Source organism: Microcebus murinus, chromosome 32 (assembly GCF_040939455.1).
Source record: "Microcebus murinus isolate Inina chromosome 32, M.murinus_Inina_mat1.0, whole genome shotgun sequence".
Taxonomy (NCBI): domain Eukaryota; kingdom Metazoa; phylum Chordata; class Mammalia; order Primates; family Cheirogaleidae; genus Microcebus; species Microcebus murinus.
Window position 1 is genome coordinate 244,318 of NC_134135.1, and position 18,232 is coordinate 262,549.

The following is an 18,232-nucleotide window of genomic DNA, read 5'->3' on the forward strand; positions in this document are numbered from 1 at the left end:
GCTTAGTGTGTGGGGAATAAATGAATGAATGAATGGCTTTCACCTTCACTGTTCCTAGGAACCCTCTTCATTTCTTCACCCCAGACACTCACACAGGCCCTACAGAATCCTACATCCTGCAGAACCCACCGCTCCATGGGACTAGAGGAGGCTGGGACTCTGGGACCGGGCCAGGAGGGACCAGCTCCCTGGTGGAAACTGGCGCACAGAAAAGCACCGTGGGGTGGAGGACCTCAGACCCTCACGGGTGCCCCTCGCCGCAGATGTCCCCAGAGGTCCTGGTCCAGGTTCTGCTCTGGTGCTCGATGGAAGCTTCCAAGACGGGAGGCAGGACACAGATTGCGCTGCTTCTCCGTTCCTTCCTGGGCGGGTCTCTGGGGTCTCTGGGACCCGGGGTTTCCGTAGCTCTGTGCACAGGTCATGAGCTCTGACCACTTGTGGTCCGAGTTTCCTCTTCTTTGAACCGCCGAGGTCTTGTGCTCCTCCGCAGCTACACGCAGGTCCAGCAGCGCCTGCCTTCCCCTTCTCTGCGGGCACAGACAGCCCGGGAACCCTCCGCCTCAGAGATGCTGCCCCGCCTGCTGCTGCTCGTGCTGTGCGCAGGTGAGTGGCCGCGGGGAGAGGGGCCGCGGGGCTGGCCCGGGCTGACCCTTGTTTCCCCACAGGGGCCCGGGCTGACCCTTGTTTCCCCACAGGGGCCCTGGCTCAGGATGCGAGACTCCGGCTGGAGGCGCCCGAGTCGGTGGCGGTGCAGGAGGGCCTGTGCGTCTTTGTGCCCTGCTCGGTCTCCTACCTCCAGTACGGCCGGACTGACTCTGCCCCAGCTCGTGGCTCCTGGTTCTGGGAAGGGGCTGATATACACCGGGACGCTCCAGTGGCCACAAACGACCCAGCTAGGAAAGTGCAGGAGGAGACCCAGGGCCGATTCCACCTCCTGGGGGATCCGGGGAGGAACAACTGCTCCTTCAGCATCAGAGACGCCAGGAGGAGGGACAATGGGTCGTACTTTTTTCAGGTGGAGCGAGGAAGGATGAAGTGGAGCTACGTAGAAAACAAGCTCTCTGTGCATGTCACCGGTAAGGTTTGGGCTCCAGGAGCAGCCACAGGGGGAGGAGGTGGGAGCCGCAGGGCAGGGCAGGGCTGGGACCCCATCCTGGGAGGGGCTGGGGGTGAAGCCTGTCAGGGGAGGAGCTGGACCAGAGCCTGAGTCCTCTCAGGACCGCACCTCGGACCCTCCCTCCTGACCCTGCGTGTCCCCCTCTCCTCCCTAGCCCTGACCCACACGCCCGACATCCTCCTCCCGGGGACCCTGGAGTGCGGCCACCCCAGCACCCTGACCTGCTCTGTGCCCTGGGCCTGTGAGCAGGGGACGCCCCCCATCTTCTCCTGGATGTCAGCTGCCCCCACCTTCCTGGGCCCCAGGACCACCCACTCCTCGGTGCTCACTCTCACCCCACGGCCCCAGGACCACGGCACCAGCCTCACCTGCCAGGTGAAGTTCCCTGCAGCTGATGTGACCACGGAGAGAACCATCCAGCTCAACGTGTCCTGTGAGTGTTGGGCAGGACACCCTGGTCTCTGAGGGTGTGGGGAAGACAGCGGGGGCCAGGGCCAGGGACACTTGGCAGCTGTGATCTTGAGGCCTGGCTGAGTAGGGGACTTAGAAGGACACAGCTCAGACATTTCAGCGGCTTCTGGGGTAGAAGAAGAATGCCTCACACCCCTGTCATCTAAAAGGGAAATCCTTCTTCCTGCCCTAATATTCCAAAGAACCCAGTGATCAGTGAGACCCTAGGAGACGGCACGGGGGGAGGCAGGATGGAGCCCCTTTCCTGGGCTGTGGGAAGCAGGGCCTCTTCCAGCTCAGGGTAGGCCAGGTCCTTCTCACCCTGGACGCATCCTGGTGACCAGAGACCTCCTTATTGATTCACCAAATGGCCCCTCCCCATACTGAGCCCTATGACCCCCTGAGCATCAGTCCCCATAGCCCCTCCTTCCCCTCTGACTCCTCCACACACCCTCCTCTGTCCCCACAACAATCACAGGATAACATTCGCAAGCAAAACCATCCTTCGAGGGCCTGTATGATCTGTCTTCTGACAACTCCTCCAGCTTCTACTTCTTATTTTCCCCCAGTACTTTTACATACTTCTGAACACATGATACAGTCAACTAGGCAAAATTCAAAATGCACTGGGAGTCTGCCCTGCCCATCCTCCCCAGAACCAGCCAGTGTCCGTACGAGCTGCTCTGAGCCTCGTCTGTGCACCTGAAGGATGTCACATGTGGTGTGACATCAGTAGCCAGACTGTCCTCATTCCCCTCTGGGACCGTGTGGTGTTCCACTGAACGGATCAACCCCAATTCTGTATGCATTTTTTGAAATGGAAAATCATGGCATTAATTTTATTCTGGCAAGAGAAACATTGCCATGGATAATCTCATGTGTCCTTCTACAAGTGTACGGCTAAGTCTGCGGGATCAGCAGACTTTTATTTTCCTAAAAGCAAAATAGCTGGATCATATGTTACGATGTTGAGAAATACGGCTAAATTGTTCTCAGCCAAGGGTGAACATATTTATATTCCCAAAAGCAAGCGGTGACAGTGAGTGTTTTTCTCAACCCAGTGTGGAATGAAACCTTTTCATTTTTGCCAGTATCAGGTAAAAATTGGTATCTTCAGATAATTTTTTATTTATGCATATTTTTAGTTGAGATGAAATTCACATAACATTAAATTCACCATTTTAATAATTTTAAAGTGCATGATAAACATGGTTTTTAGCACATTTGCAAAATTGTGCTGTCATCCCACTGTCTAATTCAGAACATTTTCGTCATCCTAAAAAGAAAGCCTGTACCCATAATTCCATTGCCCCCATCTTCCCCTTGTCTGGCAAACACCGTATCTGTTTCTGCATCTATAGATTTGCCTATTCTGACATTTCCTGTAAATGGAATTGTGCCAAATGGGGCCTCTTGTGTCTTCTTTCACATAACATAATGTTGTCAGGGTTCATCTGTGTAGTATGTATGGGTACTTCATTCCACTTAAGTCTAAATAATATTTTATGGATAGACCATATTTTGCTCACTCATTCATCAGTTGATGGAAATTAGGGTTGTTTCTACTTTCTGGCTATTATGAATAATGCTATAGGGAACATTCCTATACAAATTTTCATTCATACCTATGTTTTCCTTCCTCCTGGGCATATACCTAGGAGCGGAATTGCTGGCTCATATTGTCATTCTGTGTTTAACTCTTTGAGGAAATGCCAGAGTGTTTTCCACAGTTGTTGGCACCATTTTGCATTTCACCAGCAATGTATGCAGATTGCAAATTCTCCACATTCTTTCCAATGTTCTCATTTTCCTTTTTAAAGAGAATTTTAACAGTATTGCTTTGTATTTTCAGTATGCATTAACATAATGATGAAGGATATTGAGCATAGCTTCATGGACATATTGATTATTTATATCTTTTTTTGGAGAAGTTTTTACTCAAGTCCTTTGTTCACTGGTTAATTGGGTTATTTGGGTTGTTTGCAATTTGAAGTGTGTTTTTTATATATGCTGCTTGCTTGACTCTTATTAGATATCTGACTTGCAAATATATTCTCCCATTCCATGGGTCTTTATTGATAGTGTCAGTTGATGAATAAAAGTCTTACATTTTGATAAAGTCCAAGTTAGATATCTTTTCTCTGTCTGGCCACTAAATATTAATAGTCAGGGCGTTGTTTGGGGGGAGGTCTGGGCTGATGTGGCCCCACTCTAGGGACACATGAGGGTCTGGGGAACCAACAGGGCGTTGGTCACTGGGAGAGGAAGGACACGGGACTGTGGTTTCCCAGGTGAGGCTGCCTCATGGCACTCTCCGGCTGGGCAGTTGGGGCCCGTGGCACAGGTGGGTCTGGTGGCCACTGGGACGGTGGCTGTGAAGATCCTGCTCCTCTGCGGCTGCCTCATCTTCCTCAGGTGAGCACTGCCACAGGGATCCAGGGGGCGGGTGGGCAGGGCAGGGCACATGATGCTGAATTCTGGAATCTCAATACTTGGGGTCCTCGAACAGTTTAAGGGGCCTAGAGCCAGGCAGGAGGCTGGTTTGCTGGTGAGGACTCTACCCAGGCCATTTGTGCAAAGCCTGTGTGGGTCCCAACCGTGGGCCTAATGCTGGGGTGGGGAGGTTCCTGCTGTCATGGAGGGGTCTTGGGGGCTAGACCTGCTCTCTCCTCCAGTCCCCTCCTGCCCCTGGCAGGGCCCAGGGAGGTGAGGCTGCTGCCCTCTGCACCCTGATCTGCCTCTGCTGACAGGCCCTGGTCTGTTCACGCAGGGTGAGGTCCCCCAGGAGGAATGTGGCACAGGCAGCAGTCATGGAGAATGTATACACTGTCATGAGCTAATCCCTCAGGTGAGTGACGTGGGCATCTCACCCTTCAACATCCCGCTGGACACCTCCCCCATGGTGTCCTCCAGGATTGCTCTGTTCAGTATGGCCAAGGCTGAGCCACCTGGCTCCTCCTTAAACTTGTTTCTCCTGCTGGGACCCCCCCCTCCCACTGATGGCAAGTGGCCCCATCTCTGTAGCCAGAATGTGGGTGAGGTGCCCCACCTTGACCCCCCTCCCCCACATCCATGAGTCACTCACTGTTGTCCCTCCTTCTCCTGAGCACGGCTCATCCCATGCCCTTTTCTCCACCCACGCCTCCGTCTCTCCCCAGCACAGGCCTCCAGACTGGGCCTCCAGATGTGTCCTTGTCCTGCCCCGCGCAGTGTGAACGGCCATGCCTCCCCCATTGCTGGAGAATGAGCTGCAAACACCACGGCCGGGACTGGGTCCTCGCAGGGTCTGTCCCCTGCTGGACTGTCCTCCTGATCCCTCCCTTCCCTGCATCTCCCAACGTGTCCCCACAACCCACTGGGCCAAGTCCTCTGCGATCTGACACTTTGCATGTGCAGTTCCTCCTCCTGAAACGCCCTTCCCTCCCCACCCCTATCTCTGCCAGCCCTGGTCACCTGCAGGCCCCGTCTCCACTGCCATCCAGGTGTGTGTGTGTGTGTGTGTGTGTGTGTGTGTGTGTGTTGTATGATACAAAGTGGAGGGTGACATCCCTTCATTCATTTATAGATTTTTTTGTTAACTATTACTGATCACCTACTATGTGCCAGCATTATTGTACATGCAGGGGGTTCACCAGTAGATACAGTGTCACAAATCTCTGTCATCATAAGCTGTTGTTCTGGAGACTGGAAGGATAAGAATAAAATTGAATAAATAAAGAATATTTGACCATGTTTGATGACAATATACTTTTAGAGAAAAATAATGCATAAGAAGGAGAGCATGACACAGTGGGGACAGTTTCCGTGTGACGGTGTGAGGAGGTGGTGTCTGGGCACAGCGTGAGGGCGGTGAGGAGTCAGGCTCTGCCTGTGAGTCAGGAACAGCGTCACAGGAGGAGGGAAGAGGGAGCAGCGAGCGCAGTGCTCAGAGGCAGCGGCAGGCCGGGTGCTGGGGACTCTCCAGGGCCCGTGTGTGACAGCAGAGGAGGCAGGAGTGGGGAGCAGGGGGAGGACGGGGCTGACACCCAGGAACCCGGAGCCTTTGGGGACAGCAGGGACAGGACTGCACTTGCACCGTGACAGGACCTCGGCTGCCCTGGTCAGGGAGACTGGGAAGGCGCCATCATGGGGAGGGACGGTGGCTGCAGCAGGGGGGCGGGGCCGGGGTGAGCACGTGATTTGGGACGTGTGGAAGGTCAAGTTCACAGGGTTTCTGATGGTGGGCGTGGTCAGTGAGGGGACGGGAAGACTCAGATGATGCCAGAATTGTCCCCTGAGCTCCTAGAAATAAGCAGTTGTGTTCCATGCAGGTCTGCAGGGAGGAGATATTTGAGGGGCAGCGTTAATTTTGAGGTGTCACTTGCTATGCAAATGGGGACGTCAGAAGGACGACTGGATGCAGTGCAACACATGTGCCTGGAGTGGGAGCCTGCCGCTCTGTAAAAGACATCGTGAAGACAGCCAAAGGAAAAGTTACAGATTGGGAGAAAATATGTGGAAACAGGTATCTGATAAATGACTTGTATCCAGACTATGTCAAAGACTCTCAAAATAAAACAATCAATGAACAACAACAATAACAAAAACCCAGTTTCATAAAAACAAAGAAAGCAGCCACTCAGCAACCAAAACACAAAAGACTTTTAAAATGGACAAAGGGTGTGTATGACATTCCTAGAAAAATACACAAATGGCTGATAAGCATATGAGAAGATGTTTAACGTCACAAGTCGCTAGGGAAATGCAAATCAAAACCACAATATCGAACATCAAGTTGTACGCCTTGGACATGTACAACGGAAAAACAACAATTAAGAAACAACCACAGTGAGAAACTATTTCACACCAATTCTAGCAATTTCATATAAATATAAACTTACACATAGCCTGTAGACAAACACCTGACTCCTAGGTATTTTCCAAAGAGAAACAAAAACTTGGGTTCACACACAGAAACCTCTGTGTGCATATTTATAGCACCTAAAACTTGGACACAAGTTATTTCATCGTCACCTAAACTTGGACACAAAATTAATGTTCTTCCGTTGTTAAATGTGTACAAAATGGGGATCTATGGAAACAATAGAGTACTAGTCATCAATAAAAAGGAACAAACTAATGATTCATACACTCGATCTCATGGATGACCCTCGAAGGCATTATTCCAAGAGAATGAATCGGAATTTAGGCTGCATTTTTTAGTGATTCCACTTATATGATATTCTGTGAAAGGCATATCAGCAGGGATGGAGAAGTGATCAGCATTTTTTCAGAGATTGAGTGTGGAGGGTGGTTGACCACCAAGAGCCAGCAGCGGGGATGTTTTGGCTAACAGCACTCTGCAGCATCCTGACTCTGGGTCTATAGCTGTGTACACCTGTCAGACCACATAGCACTCCATCGATAAAGAGCGAAATTGACAGTACCTAAAATTTAAATGCACTAAAATTAAAAAAAATATGAAATGCCACTACATTCTCACTACAAATGATAAAATATAAATGACTGACGATAGCAAGAGTTGATGAGGTTGTGGAGCTACTGGAATTCTGGGGCATGGCTGGGAGGAGTGGTAAAAGTCCAAACCATGTGAACAATAGGTTGGTAATTCCCACTAAAGTTAAACATACAGGCAGCCTTTGATCTAAGGATTCCTCTTCTTGTGTATACTCATGAGGATAAAAACATGTCTGTAAAAAAAAAAGACTTGTACTTGAATACCTATAGCAAAAACTGGAAAATCCCAAATGTGTATCAATACTGAATAAATAGAAGACTATTGTACACCCATACAATGAAATACTACTTAGCAATAACACATGATTAACTACAGGCACATACAACTTGGTGCACTTTCAAAAATATGCTGAGTGACAGAATCCAAACACAAGTGAGTAAATCGTTAAAAAATTCTCAAATAGACTAAACTAATTCATCACGAGAGACAATAATCAGGAGTTTCCTGGTGCAGGAGGTGAGAAAGGTAAGCTGCAAAGAGGTTCAGAAAAGTCCTTGGCATGATGGAAACATTATATATCTGGACTGTGGTGGTCATAACAGGGCTGTATACACTTGTCAGATCTCATGGAAATATGCACTTCAAGTGGGTGCACATATAATTTATATATATTTACATATATTTTCATGTGAATTATATCTAATAAAGTTCATTATATAAACATAATGAGGCTCACATCTTCATATTTAACCTTCCAGTTCATGAACATGATAGGACTTTATGGTTAAAACTGAATATACTGGATTTTATATTATGCTCTACATTTCTAACACTTAAAAATAATTTACTAAAAAGTATATTTTACTTATTGAAGACTAAATTCCTTATCTATCAAGTGAGGATAAAAATAGCTCTCTATATTAGTAAGGATGAATGAGACACTACTATGTATCAAGGTTTTACCACCATATTCTGGAAAATACTATTATGTCTTAGGTATAAAGGATTTGTTAGATGCATACTGCATAGAGTGAGATGGAAAATCATGTGAGCTGAACCTACAATTTTAATTTCCTCTGTACGTTCCATTCATATTGTCAAGAAATACCATCTTATTTATGAGCCACACTTGACTGTGGAAAGCAGAGTTTTACAAGAAAGGCAGTGCTAATCTGTAGTATGATGATGCCCTTTAAAAAATCACTCCTGTCTACACTGTAGCAAATTGCAGCATTAATACAAAAAAAGTTTCTTCTGCACTGGTCCATGGAACCTGAGCTCTCCCATTATTTTACATGGAGATGCTGCACGGTTCTTATTTCAGAGATGTGTCTGGGACTTTGCAAATCAGGGCACTGGCTGCTAGGGAAAAAAAATTCCATATCCATATTTCTTAAAAATACATACGCTGCCATGACACAGGGCAACCCCACCAGTGTCCACAGCTCTGAGGCCAGAGGGCGCGTGTGAGGACGTGGTGAGGACGTGAGCTGTGGACGGGGGCACGTCAAGGGCAGGGACCAGGTCGGTGGTGGCTCTTTTTGTCTCCAGCCCCACAGACACACGCATGCTCACCATGTGTTTGGAGAATGAATGAATGAATGAATGGCTTCCACCTTCACTGTACCTAGAAGCCCTCTTCATTTCTTCACCCCAGACATTCAACAAGCCCTACAGAATCCTACATCACCCAGGGCCAACTGCCCCACAGGTCTACATGAGGCTGTGACTCTGGGAACGGCCAGCAATGACCAGCTCCTTGATGTAAACGGTGGTGCCCAGAAAAGCATCTCAGAGTAGGAGGACCTTAGACATTCACAGGTGTCCCATTCCTCAGATGTCCCCAGAGGTCGTTGTCAAGGCCCTGTTGTTAGAGAGAAGCTCCGGGATGGGACACAAGATGCAGCCTCTGCTCCTTCTCTGCTCCCCTCTGGGCTGGTGGCCGGGATCTCTGGCCCTGGGTTCCAGTCTGCTCTGCACAGAGGGCGAGAAGCTCCGGCCACACATGAGTCTGAGCTTCCTCTTCTGCCAAACTTTGGAGTCTCACTTCCTCCCCAGCTTCCCGTGGGTCCTGCTGCCCTTCCCCTCCACTGTCCTTCCCCTTCTCGGCTCGCACAGGGACCGCAGGAACCGTCCGCCTCAGAGATGCTGCTGCCGCTGCTGCTGTCCCTGCTGTGGACACGTGAGTGGTCTTGGGGAGACGGGCCGCGGGGGCTGAGCCAAGCTGACCTCTGTTTCCCCGCAGGGGCCCTGGCTCAGGATCTGAGATATCAACTAAAAGTGAAGGAGTCAGTCGGTGATGGTGCAGGAGGATCTGTGTGTCCTTGTGCCTTGCATATTTCTTTATCCCCCAAAGTCCCCCTACGGAATCAACTATGTTTATGGCTACTGGTTCTGGGAAGGAGCCAAAGAACCCCAGGATGCTCCTGTGGCCACAAACAACCCAGCTCGAAAAGTGCAGGAGGAGACCCAGGGCCGATTCCACCTCCTCGGGGATCCGGGGAGGAACAGCTGCTCCTGAGTATCACAGATGCCCGGAGGAAGGACAATGGGTCATACTTGTTTTGGGTAGAGAGGGGAACAACGAAATGGAGTTACAAATCTCCCCAGCTCTCTGTGGGTGTGACGGGTAAGCCTTGGGCTTCTGGGGTACCCACAGGGGAGGAGGTGGGGGGGCTGCAGGGCAGGGCTGGGCTGGGACCCCGTGCTGGGAGAGGCTGGGCGAGAAGCCTGTCAGGCTCAGGGGGAGGAGCTGGACCAGAGCCTGAGTCCTCTCGGACCCTCCCTCCTGACCCTGCGTGTCCCCTCTCCTCCCCAGCCCTGACCCACACGCCCGACATCCTCCTCCAGGAGACCCTGGAGTGCGGCCACCCCAGCACCCTGACCTGCTCTGTGCCCTGGGCCTGTGAGCAGGGGACGCGCCCCCCCCATCTTCTCCTGGATGTCGGCTGCCCCCACCTCCCTGGGCCCCAGGACCACCCGCTCCTCCGTGCTCACTCTCACCCCACGGCCCCAGGACCACGGCACCAGCCTCACCTGCCAGGTGAAGTTCCCTGCAGCTGATGTGACCACGGAGAGAACCATCCAGCTCAACGTGTTCTGTGAGTGTTGGGCAGGACACCCTGGTCTCTGAGGGTGTGGGGAAGACAGCGGGGGCAGGGCCAGGGACACTTGGCAGCTGTGATCTTGAGGCCTGGCTGAGTAGGGGACTTAGAGGGACACAAGCCCTGACCCTCATGCATTTCTCTGGCTTCCAGGGCAGGGCAGCAGTGCCTACCCTCATCTCCCTCCCCCTTCCCTCGCCCAACTAAAGAGGGAAATGCTCTCTTCCTGTCCCAGGTGGTCCACAGAGCCCACCAGTTGGTGTCTCCCTAGGAGACGGCCCAGGTAGCCTCTGTCGGGCTGTTACTGGTGTAGGGTCTGTGCTGGCTGTGGCCATGGCTGGGCTTTCCGAGTCAAATGGCTGCAGGACAGGCCTGCAGTTGGACACACAGGTAGCACCATCAGGTTTCTTGGTTACGGACATCTGGAGAGTGACCAGCAACTTCCTGTCTTCGTATCACGAGTGATGTTCTTCATTCCTCCCTTCGCTGAACAACTTGGGGGCATTTTGAAATTGACTACTTGTTAGAGCAGTTTTAGGTTCACAGAAAAATTTAGTGGAAGGTGAAGAGTTCCCGTATTCCTTCTGCCCCGACAATGTGCAGCCTCCCCATTATCAATATTCCCTGCCAGAGTGGGGCATTTGTTACGATCAGTGAACCTACATGGACACATCATTGTCACCTGAAGTCCACAGTTGGCGTTAGGGTTCACCTTTGATGTTGTATGTTCCTTCTCCCGTCATTCTACCCATCACAGGCCCTCAGCATGGAGGATTCCACGGGCTTTGACAAATGCATGACATGCATCCACCTCAGTAATATCATATACGAATAGTTTCATAGCCCGAAAAATCTCTTTGGGGCATCATTTTATCTAATGTTAATCCCTGAGCCCATAGCTCTGAGCTCTGCCCAAAGACCAGTGCTGTCTCCACTGCCTCTTCCCTTCGAGAACGTCATCCCGTCCCCTTGCTGGAGAGGTGGCACCATCAGGGCAGGGACAATTCCCAGGCCCCTGAGTAGTGCTCATCAAACTGTTGCCGTGTGGTGCTCAGAGACACATCCCCTGCTCTGGGTGTTGGGAGCTCAGGAGGCACAGCCAGGCAGGTCCAGGAGAGCTGCCCAGGTCTGACCGAACGCTCAGAGACCCACCTCCCTGCCCACCACACGTCCAGCCCCTCTGGAGTCACAAAGCCCCTCTGGAGGCACAAAGGGGTTAGGGGCTGTCTCTGGGTGTCTGGTGCCTGGCTCTGTGGTGGTCAGAGCAGGAGAACAGTGTCCTGCAGTGTAACAGCTCCGTGAAGGACAGGTTGGTGGCATGGGCTTTGGCTGGATTGGTTTGCTGCAGGTCGGTGGCGTGGGCTTTGGCTGGATTGGTTTGTGCAGGAAGGTGCGCGGTTGGCGCGTCCTCTGCCATTTCCAGATACCCGCCATCCCCTGGAGAGGCAGTCTCTGTAGGGTCAGCAAGACCCCAGCTGCCAAACCATCAGAAGCACACGGTTAACGCACCCCTAAATACGCTCCTCTTACTGGGTTACGCGTCTCACTGGTGGCACTCTTGTCCCCATTGCCCAACTTGAGACCTGCCCCATGCAGCCCAGTCCTCTGTCTCCTCTTCCTGTGCCATGTGCCACACGTGTGCCTGAGCTTCTCCTGAACACAGCCTGACACACCCTCCCTCTGAGCCAAGCCCCGTTTTACTCCTCATCCTGCTGCAGCCCCACCTCCCACCTCCCTCCCCAGCCCATGAGTGTCCCCTCCCTCACAGGTCATTGTCCCCTCACTCCGGAGATGCAATGCACTGCTTCTCCACACTGCTGGACCATGAGCACCCACACAGCTCGGTCCGGCAGTTGGAGCAGGAAATCCAGGGTCACCATCAATGCTGTGCCCCACACTCGCCTCTCAGCCACCTCAAGCAGAGCAAACTTTCTGCATCTCAGGGTCAGTGCTCAGCCGGCCCCACTCCTCATGTGACTACCTCCACCTGCCACACCCTGCTCGTCCTTCGAGCAAAGACTTTCGTGAACGTACTCAACTCTCACTATAGTGCACACCACCGTGAGGGTCTGGCTCAGCAATCACCTGTTCCTTCTGCAAATACCTATCTGCTGCCACTTGCCAATCATTCTAGGTGCTTGTGCCACTCCTGTATTTCTGAGAACACATATTTTACAAATGTAAAACATCCCAGCTATCAAGTTCTTACCTTTATTGGGGAGTGGGATGAAAATGGTGAACAAGTGAGTCGTGCAAATACAAAGGAAACAGGCAGGAAGTGAGTGCTATGGCAGGAAACGAAGTGGGAGAACAGGAGGGAAACTGGGGGCTGCAGAGGTGCCTTTGAGCAAACATCTGTAAGAAAAGAAAGAGCGCAGCGTGAGAACTGAGTCACTGAGGACTCCAAACACAGGGCAGTGCACGCCAGGGCCCTTGAACCAGAGCGCGTCTGACATGCAAAAGAAACAGAGCTTAGGACAGTGTGGATAGAGCAGAGTTGTGTGTGGGGTGGGGACTGAGTGACGGTGGGTAGGGAACGAACTTGCAGAGACTGGAGGCTGCAAATATTGCAGGGCCCTGCAGGCCACCATAGTCGTTTACACGTTTTAAACAGAAGAGTGACGCGAACTGGAACTCACTTCAATGCTGCAGTGGGAGAGGGCGTGTTGTAAGGCGTGCAGGAGAGCACAGACCAGGTGGAGGGACACCCAGAGATCAGAGAGGTGACAGACTTAGTCCTGGGCAAGTACGATGAATCTCCTGTGGAGAGCTTGGGCTCTGGATACACCTTGAAGATGAAGCCACCAGTATTTGCTAGAAGTGACAGTGCACGGGAGAAAGGAGCAAAGATGGCTCACGGCTTCTGCTTGATGGGTATCACAGAGGTCAGAGGTGGCTCCACAGGTGTCCCGGGATGTCATGGATGTTCGTGGATGTCCAAGATGACTCCACAGATGTCATAGACACCAGAGACGATGTGACTGTGGTTGCCCAAAATTCAAATTTAAGGAACTGATTCATCAATGACTATAATTGCCAACTGTGTAGCAGGAGTATATTTTCGAGAGTGGATCAAACGTCATTTTGGTTACTGTAAACTTGAAGGTGTTATGGGACATCTAAATGGAGATGGCAAGTAGAGGGCAAAAATGTGGCGTCCAGGAGAGGGGTCTGCGTAGGAGACTCCTTGCTGTGTGGGCAGTGCACTTCAAGGTCTGAAGGCGGATGAACCCACATAGGAGAGATGGGGTCCACATAGCCTTGGGACCTCCCAGCATTTAGCGTCAGGGAGATAAGTTGGAAACAGCAGGAAGCCTGAGAAGGAGTGGCCGTGCAGGAGGAAGGAATGACCAGGAGGGTGCAGGGTCGGGTCCTAGCGGCCAAGGGGAGGGTGCAGGGTCGGGTCCTAGCGGCCAAGGGGAGAAGGGGCTTCAAGAAGCAGAAACTGGTCATTTGTTTCATGTGCTGATTCTTCCAATAAGATAAGATATGAGAAATGACGGTTTGAACCTAATCAAGTGGTGTTATAGCTGATCTTGTCAAGAGCAGATATGTTTGCCTGGTGGGGGAAGATCTCTTAATTAGAGGGAGTTCAAGAAAGAACGGGAGGAGAGGCTGTGGAAACTGTGATGGCCAAGGACTCCTTTGACAAATGTTGCAGTGAATCTAGAGCCAATAAATGGGGCTGCAACGGGAAATGGTTGGGCTCTACATCTCCGCTGGTTCAGGCAGCGTCTGCACTGTCTCCCATCACATCATGTGCGTCGATTTCTACAGGGCATTTCACCTCTCGTGGTGACTGTGTCCCCACGGCTTCCTCACCACACTGGGAGCTCCGCAGGACAGGGTTGGATCTGTTAAGACCTTTGTTCTTCTACTCTGTACTGTTAACCTGCATGGTACGAAATTTTGCAGTTGCATGTTTATTACCAGTCTGCTTCTGTCTTCATCTCCTTCAGTGCTGGAGGTCACAGGGCCACCTCTGCTTTGCTCCCTGCCTGTGGATTTAGTTCCCAGCACATGGGAGGTCTCAGAGAGCTCTGGGGTTCAGTTCAATAAATGTGCTACCTTGGGAAGTACCTAACTTCCCTGAGACTTCCTTTCCCTGTCTGTAAAATGAGTAAAATAATAGTGTTTTCCACATGGGTCTGTGTGAGTGTTCAGGAGAATTGGAAATCCATCAATAAGTGCTCTGTGTGTTCGTTAACTGAATAACTGGGACCGTAAGAAAATGTTTGATGAAAGAATAGAAGAGTGAATAAAGGTCCTCTCAGAATCAAACTCATTTCATGGACCCTCTCTGCCTTCTCCTGGTCCACCTCCCTCTGCCCTTCTCTGTCCCCCTTCTCTCCTCTCCCACAGGAACACCAGAAGATGTCCAAGTGCCATGGCTCCACTAACGCATCAAGCTCTTTGGGGGCCGCCTCCACCGTGGGGATGGAGGAGGAGCTGTGGTTTGCCTCCCTCAGCTTCCTTGGGATGAATCCTTCAAAGGGCACCTCCAGCTGCTACTCAGAGATCAGAACTAGTGAGGAAGTGGCAGGAGCACTGGACTGAGCGAGAAGACCCACATCCTCCATGGGAAAGGCCAAAGACTGACTCTTGGAGATTTAACACCCTACATGAAATAACTTTATAGACTGCATGTGAGTTACCTGTTACATTGACATTACCTTAGATCTTGTTATCAGAGAGACTTGGGAACAAATCTGTGTTTTCTCATTTGCTAAGAGCACGACAACCGGTGAGCTACTTTCCCCTCTGTGTCTCAATTTCCTGCTCTGTAAAATGGGTGAACGATGTCCTGTCTCACAGGTTGCTATGAGGGCGAAATAGAGGTGCACATGGAAAACACCTGTCCTAGTGCATAGTGAGAGTGTCCTGCCTGCTGGTTACTTCTCCCTCGGACAGAAAGGAGTGAGTGACGCTTGGTTCAGAGGCCCAGTGTGGACAGTCACATTAACTGCACCAGCAACACGTCAGAGTCACTGGCTGCTCAAAGCCCCACCACTGATCACGTCCCGGACTTGGTCTCCAACACTGCCACGGTCCACTTCCGAACCTTCCCGTCTGATGCTGCCTGTCTCCTACCAGAATTTCAGCTTCCTTTATGTCCTCTCACAGGTAAAATCACATAATAGCATTTGGGGAATTTTCTAAAATGCAGAGCTGACCATAGTCAAAATACTGCCCTAATTCCTGAATCCAAAGAATAATTTGCAAGTTTCTCAACATGAGATTCTAGGTCAGAGAAGGGCAAACCTTATTTGTAAAGGGCCAGCGAGTAAATATTTTAGGCTTTGCAAGACACAGGTGTCTGTTGCAACTCTGAGACTCTGCTGCTGCAGTGCGAAAGCAGCCATAGACAATGGCAAATGGATTAATGACATTAATGGGCCATAGACAATGGCAAATGGATTAAAGACATGGCTGCTTTGCAACAAAATGTCATTTGCAAAACCAGGCAGCCCACAGGCTGTGGTGTGCTGACCTCTGTTCCAGGTTGGTCTGAATCTCACCCGTCTACTCCTCCATGGCCACCTCTGACCCTCAAGCCCTTCTCTGCGGACCCCGTTGTGACGCTTCCCTCCCCGTCCGTGCACCATGTCCCCCTCCAGGAAGGCTCACTACCGGGTCCTCATCAGGCTAAAACCTTCCCATCCTTCAAAATGAGCTCCAAGTGGAGGTGTAGGTTCAGCCAGCAGAGGGACATATGGGCTTATCATATTCTTGCTAAAAACCCTAATTAAATAACAAAACCAGTTTAAGCAACAACAGCCCCAAATTCACCAGCAGCACCCAAGCCATGACAGAAGTGAAAGCATTACGCCATAAGCTCGAAATGCCTTTAAACAAACACATGGAAGATTCTGGGGTTGCTTAAAAAATGCCTGATGCCTGAGCCCCACTTCCTTAACCACAGAAAGAGTGGTTGAGTGAGACTTCCGTCTGTGACAATGGCAGGCTCTGGTACGGATCAGCCTCCCTGATAAAACCTTAGACGTTGACCGTTAGACCTCTGATCCAGATGGGGTGGCATCGGCCCACTTTTCCCCCTGCGCCTTTCCTCCAAACACAACCATGCGCCCTGTCAACGGGCCCGGACACAACCACGGGAGAGCTCTGAGCAGTGGTTAGAGGGAGGAGAGCTGGTTTCACACCCCAGGACTGGAGGAACAACACAGAGACCATCATCCTGTCTCCCCTGACCCGCCACCCACCCACCCGAGGAAGGACACCCAGACCCACCACTTCCCAGCCCTGACTCAGCGACACGAGGCAGGTGGTCTCATTAGCCTCATTCCTGTCCTAATGGGGTGAATGGGGAGCCGCTCTGACAGCATCGCTGAGTCTCCCATCACTGGAAGGGGGATCAGTTGGAGCCAGAAATACGTGGCCATGAGGTGCTGTTCTTGCCTTTCAGGCCTGACACTGTCCTCTTCTGCCCAGGGACATTGAAACAGTGCATAGAGCTGGAGAAAGGGACCCTGTCACAGTGTCTAGATTCCTGACCCTTGGATTACTCCTCTGTCAGACCTGAAGTCTAGCCCCTCACTTTCAGGGTTTACTTTTATTCTTCTGTGAGGTTGCTGTGAAGCAAGACAGGTACAGAAGCAGCACAGAGACCAGTAAACAGAGAGTCTTAGCCAGCACATCCTCCTTCCCTGTGGCTCCGCCCGGTGGGGCAGACAGACAGTGTCCATAGGCGGGACATTGCCTATGAGTTGACAAGAGGAGGGAGGAAAGGAGCTGGAGAGACAGCCCAGCACCACCTACTGCTGCTGTCTGTTCCCGCCCTGACACCATCCATCCCTCTTCCGCTGGCCTGAACGTGTCCCACCCTGACCCTCCTGGGCTAGCAGTGGACCGGGAGCCTCTGAGGTCAGGCCCTCCTGCAGAGCTGGCAGGTACTTGAGCTCAAATTACAAACAGTGACAGCTCCCCTGCCTGGGTCTTCCCAGGGCCAGAGTGTGTCCTGGTGGGCGGAGCATCTTCCCTGGGGGTGGGGCAGAGCCTGGTCAGACTCAGTGTAGAGGCAGCAGGAGCCCAGGAAAGGGGCTAGTGACGTCCCAGATCAGGGCAGCTGGTCAGAGGTGTCTGAGACCCTCCAGGGAGTGTGTCCATCCTCATACTTGGGCTCCTCACCTCCTGTGGGTATTAACTAGGGATCGGGGCAGTTCTGGGGCAAGGACAGGAAACATGGGCATCCCCAGTAACTATCTGGGACTAACAAAGCTAGTTTGGAACATCATTAGTAAGAAATCATTAGTCACTCCAAGAGGGGTCCGCATGGCATTTCACAGCTATTGCAAGACCAGGGAAGAAATAAGGTTTCCTTTTAATGTCGTAGCTGCCCTGCCATACACCCCCAGAAACTGCAAGGCTGCTATTTTTCTTTCTCCATCTGAGTTGATTTGCACTTTTTCAGTCTGGAACACGTTTTTCCTCTTTCTATGTTTTCTCGAATTTCTGTCTGGAGCCTTCCGGTCCAGGAAGGAAAAGCAGAGATAGGTATACAGTATTTTCTTTACCAAAATTAAAGCAGCACTTCCTGCAAGATCCTGCAAGATCCCACCCCACTTTCTGTCCAGACGCGCCTTCCAGTTCCTTTCTAGCCCAGGCTGTTTAAGCCTCACAGTCACAAAGTGGCAAGTATTCTGGGTCCTGCCGACAGGGCACTGAGGCCTAGAAACAGGAACTTCATCCCCCCAACGTGCTCCTAGGGATGCCTCTCTTTCTGGTCCTCACCCTGCTCAGGGGCACTCACCTGGGGACTGGCTTCCTCCTCACCTGTGGCCTCTCCAGGATCTACTACACCAGGTGATCAGCCCTCTCCCAAAGGTGACCCCTTACCCAAGTCCTCCAAACCCTAGAACAGGCTCGCCAGCTGATGGCCCCAGAGCCAGCCTTTTCAGGCCTGACAGACTACTGGATTTCCTGGCGGGGTTGGAGGTTTCTAGAGAAGGAGGGAGGAGAAGAACTGGAGTTCCTTTCCTCCACAGGACAGAAGATCCTGGACATGGGAGCCCAATGGGAAGGGCCAGATGGGGAAGACATGGCCATTATCTCCCGAACCTCTCTCCCCACTCCTGGCCCACCTCG

At 51.5% G+C, this 18,232-nt stretch overlaps 1 protein-coding gene and 1 pseudogene across 1 annotated transcript; both read left to right on the forward strand.

The window, feature by feature from the left end:
• The first annotated feature begins 566 nt into the window (after nt 1-566).
• LOC105862909 (myeloid cell surface antigen CD33-like) lies at nt 567-14,962 on the forward strand. Its single transcript, XM_075998972.1, has 9 exons — nt 567-603; nt 696-1,076; nt 1,272-1,550; nt 1,760-1,776; nt 3,894-3,982; nt 4,263-4,273; nt 4,318-4,415; nt 9,144-9,207; nt 14,496-14,962. Exons 1-9 carry the CDS (start codon nt 567-569, stop codon nt 14,684-14,686), a joined length of 1,167 nt encoding a protein of 388 aa, XP_075855087.1. The 3' UTR covers nt 14,687-14,962.
• Nucleotides 9,243-14,579, forward strand: LOC142865755 (myeloid cell surface antigen CD33-like; annotated as a pseudogene).
• Nucleotides 14,963-18,232: the final 3,270 nt, after the last annotated feature.

Coding starts and splice junctions, on each gene's coding strand:
- LOC105862909 (XM_075998972.1), top strand. CDS start 567: ATGCTGCCCCGCCTGCTGCTGCTCGTGCTGTGCGCAG. Junction 1,077..1,271: donor GCTCTCTGTGCATGTCACCG/GTAAGGTTTGGG, acceptor TCTCCTCCCTAG/CCCTGACCCACACGCCCGAC. Junction 4,416..9,143: donor GTCATGAGCTAATCCCTCAG/GTGAGTGACGTG, acceptor CGGCTCGCACAG/GGACCGCAGGAACCGTCCGC.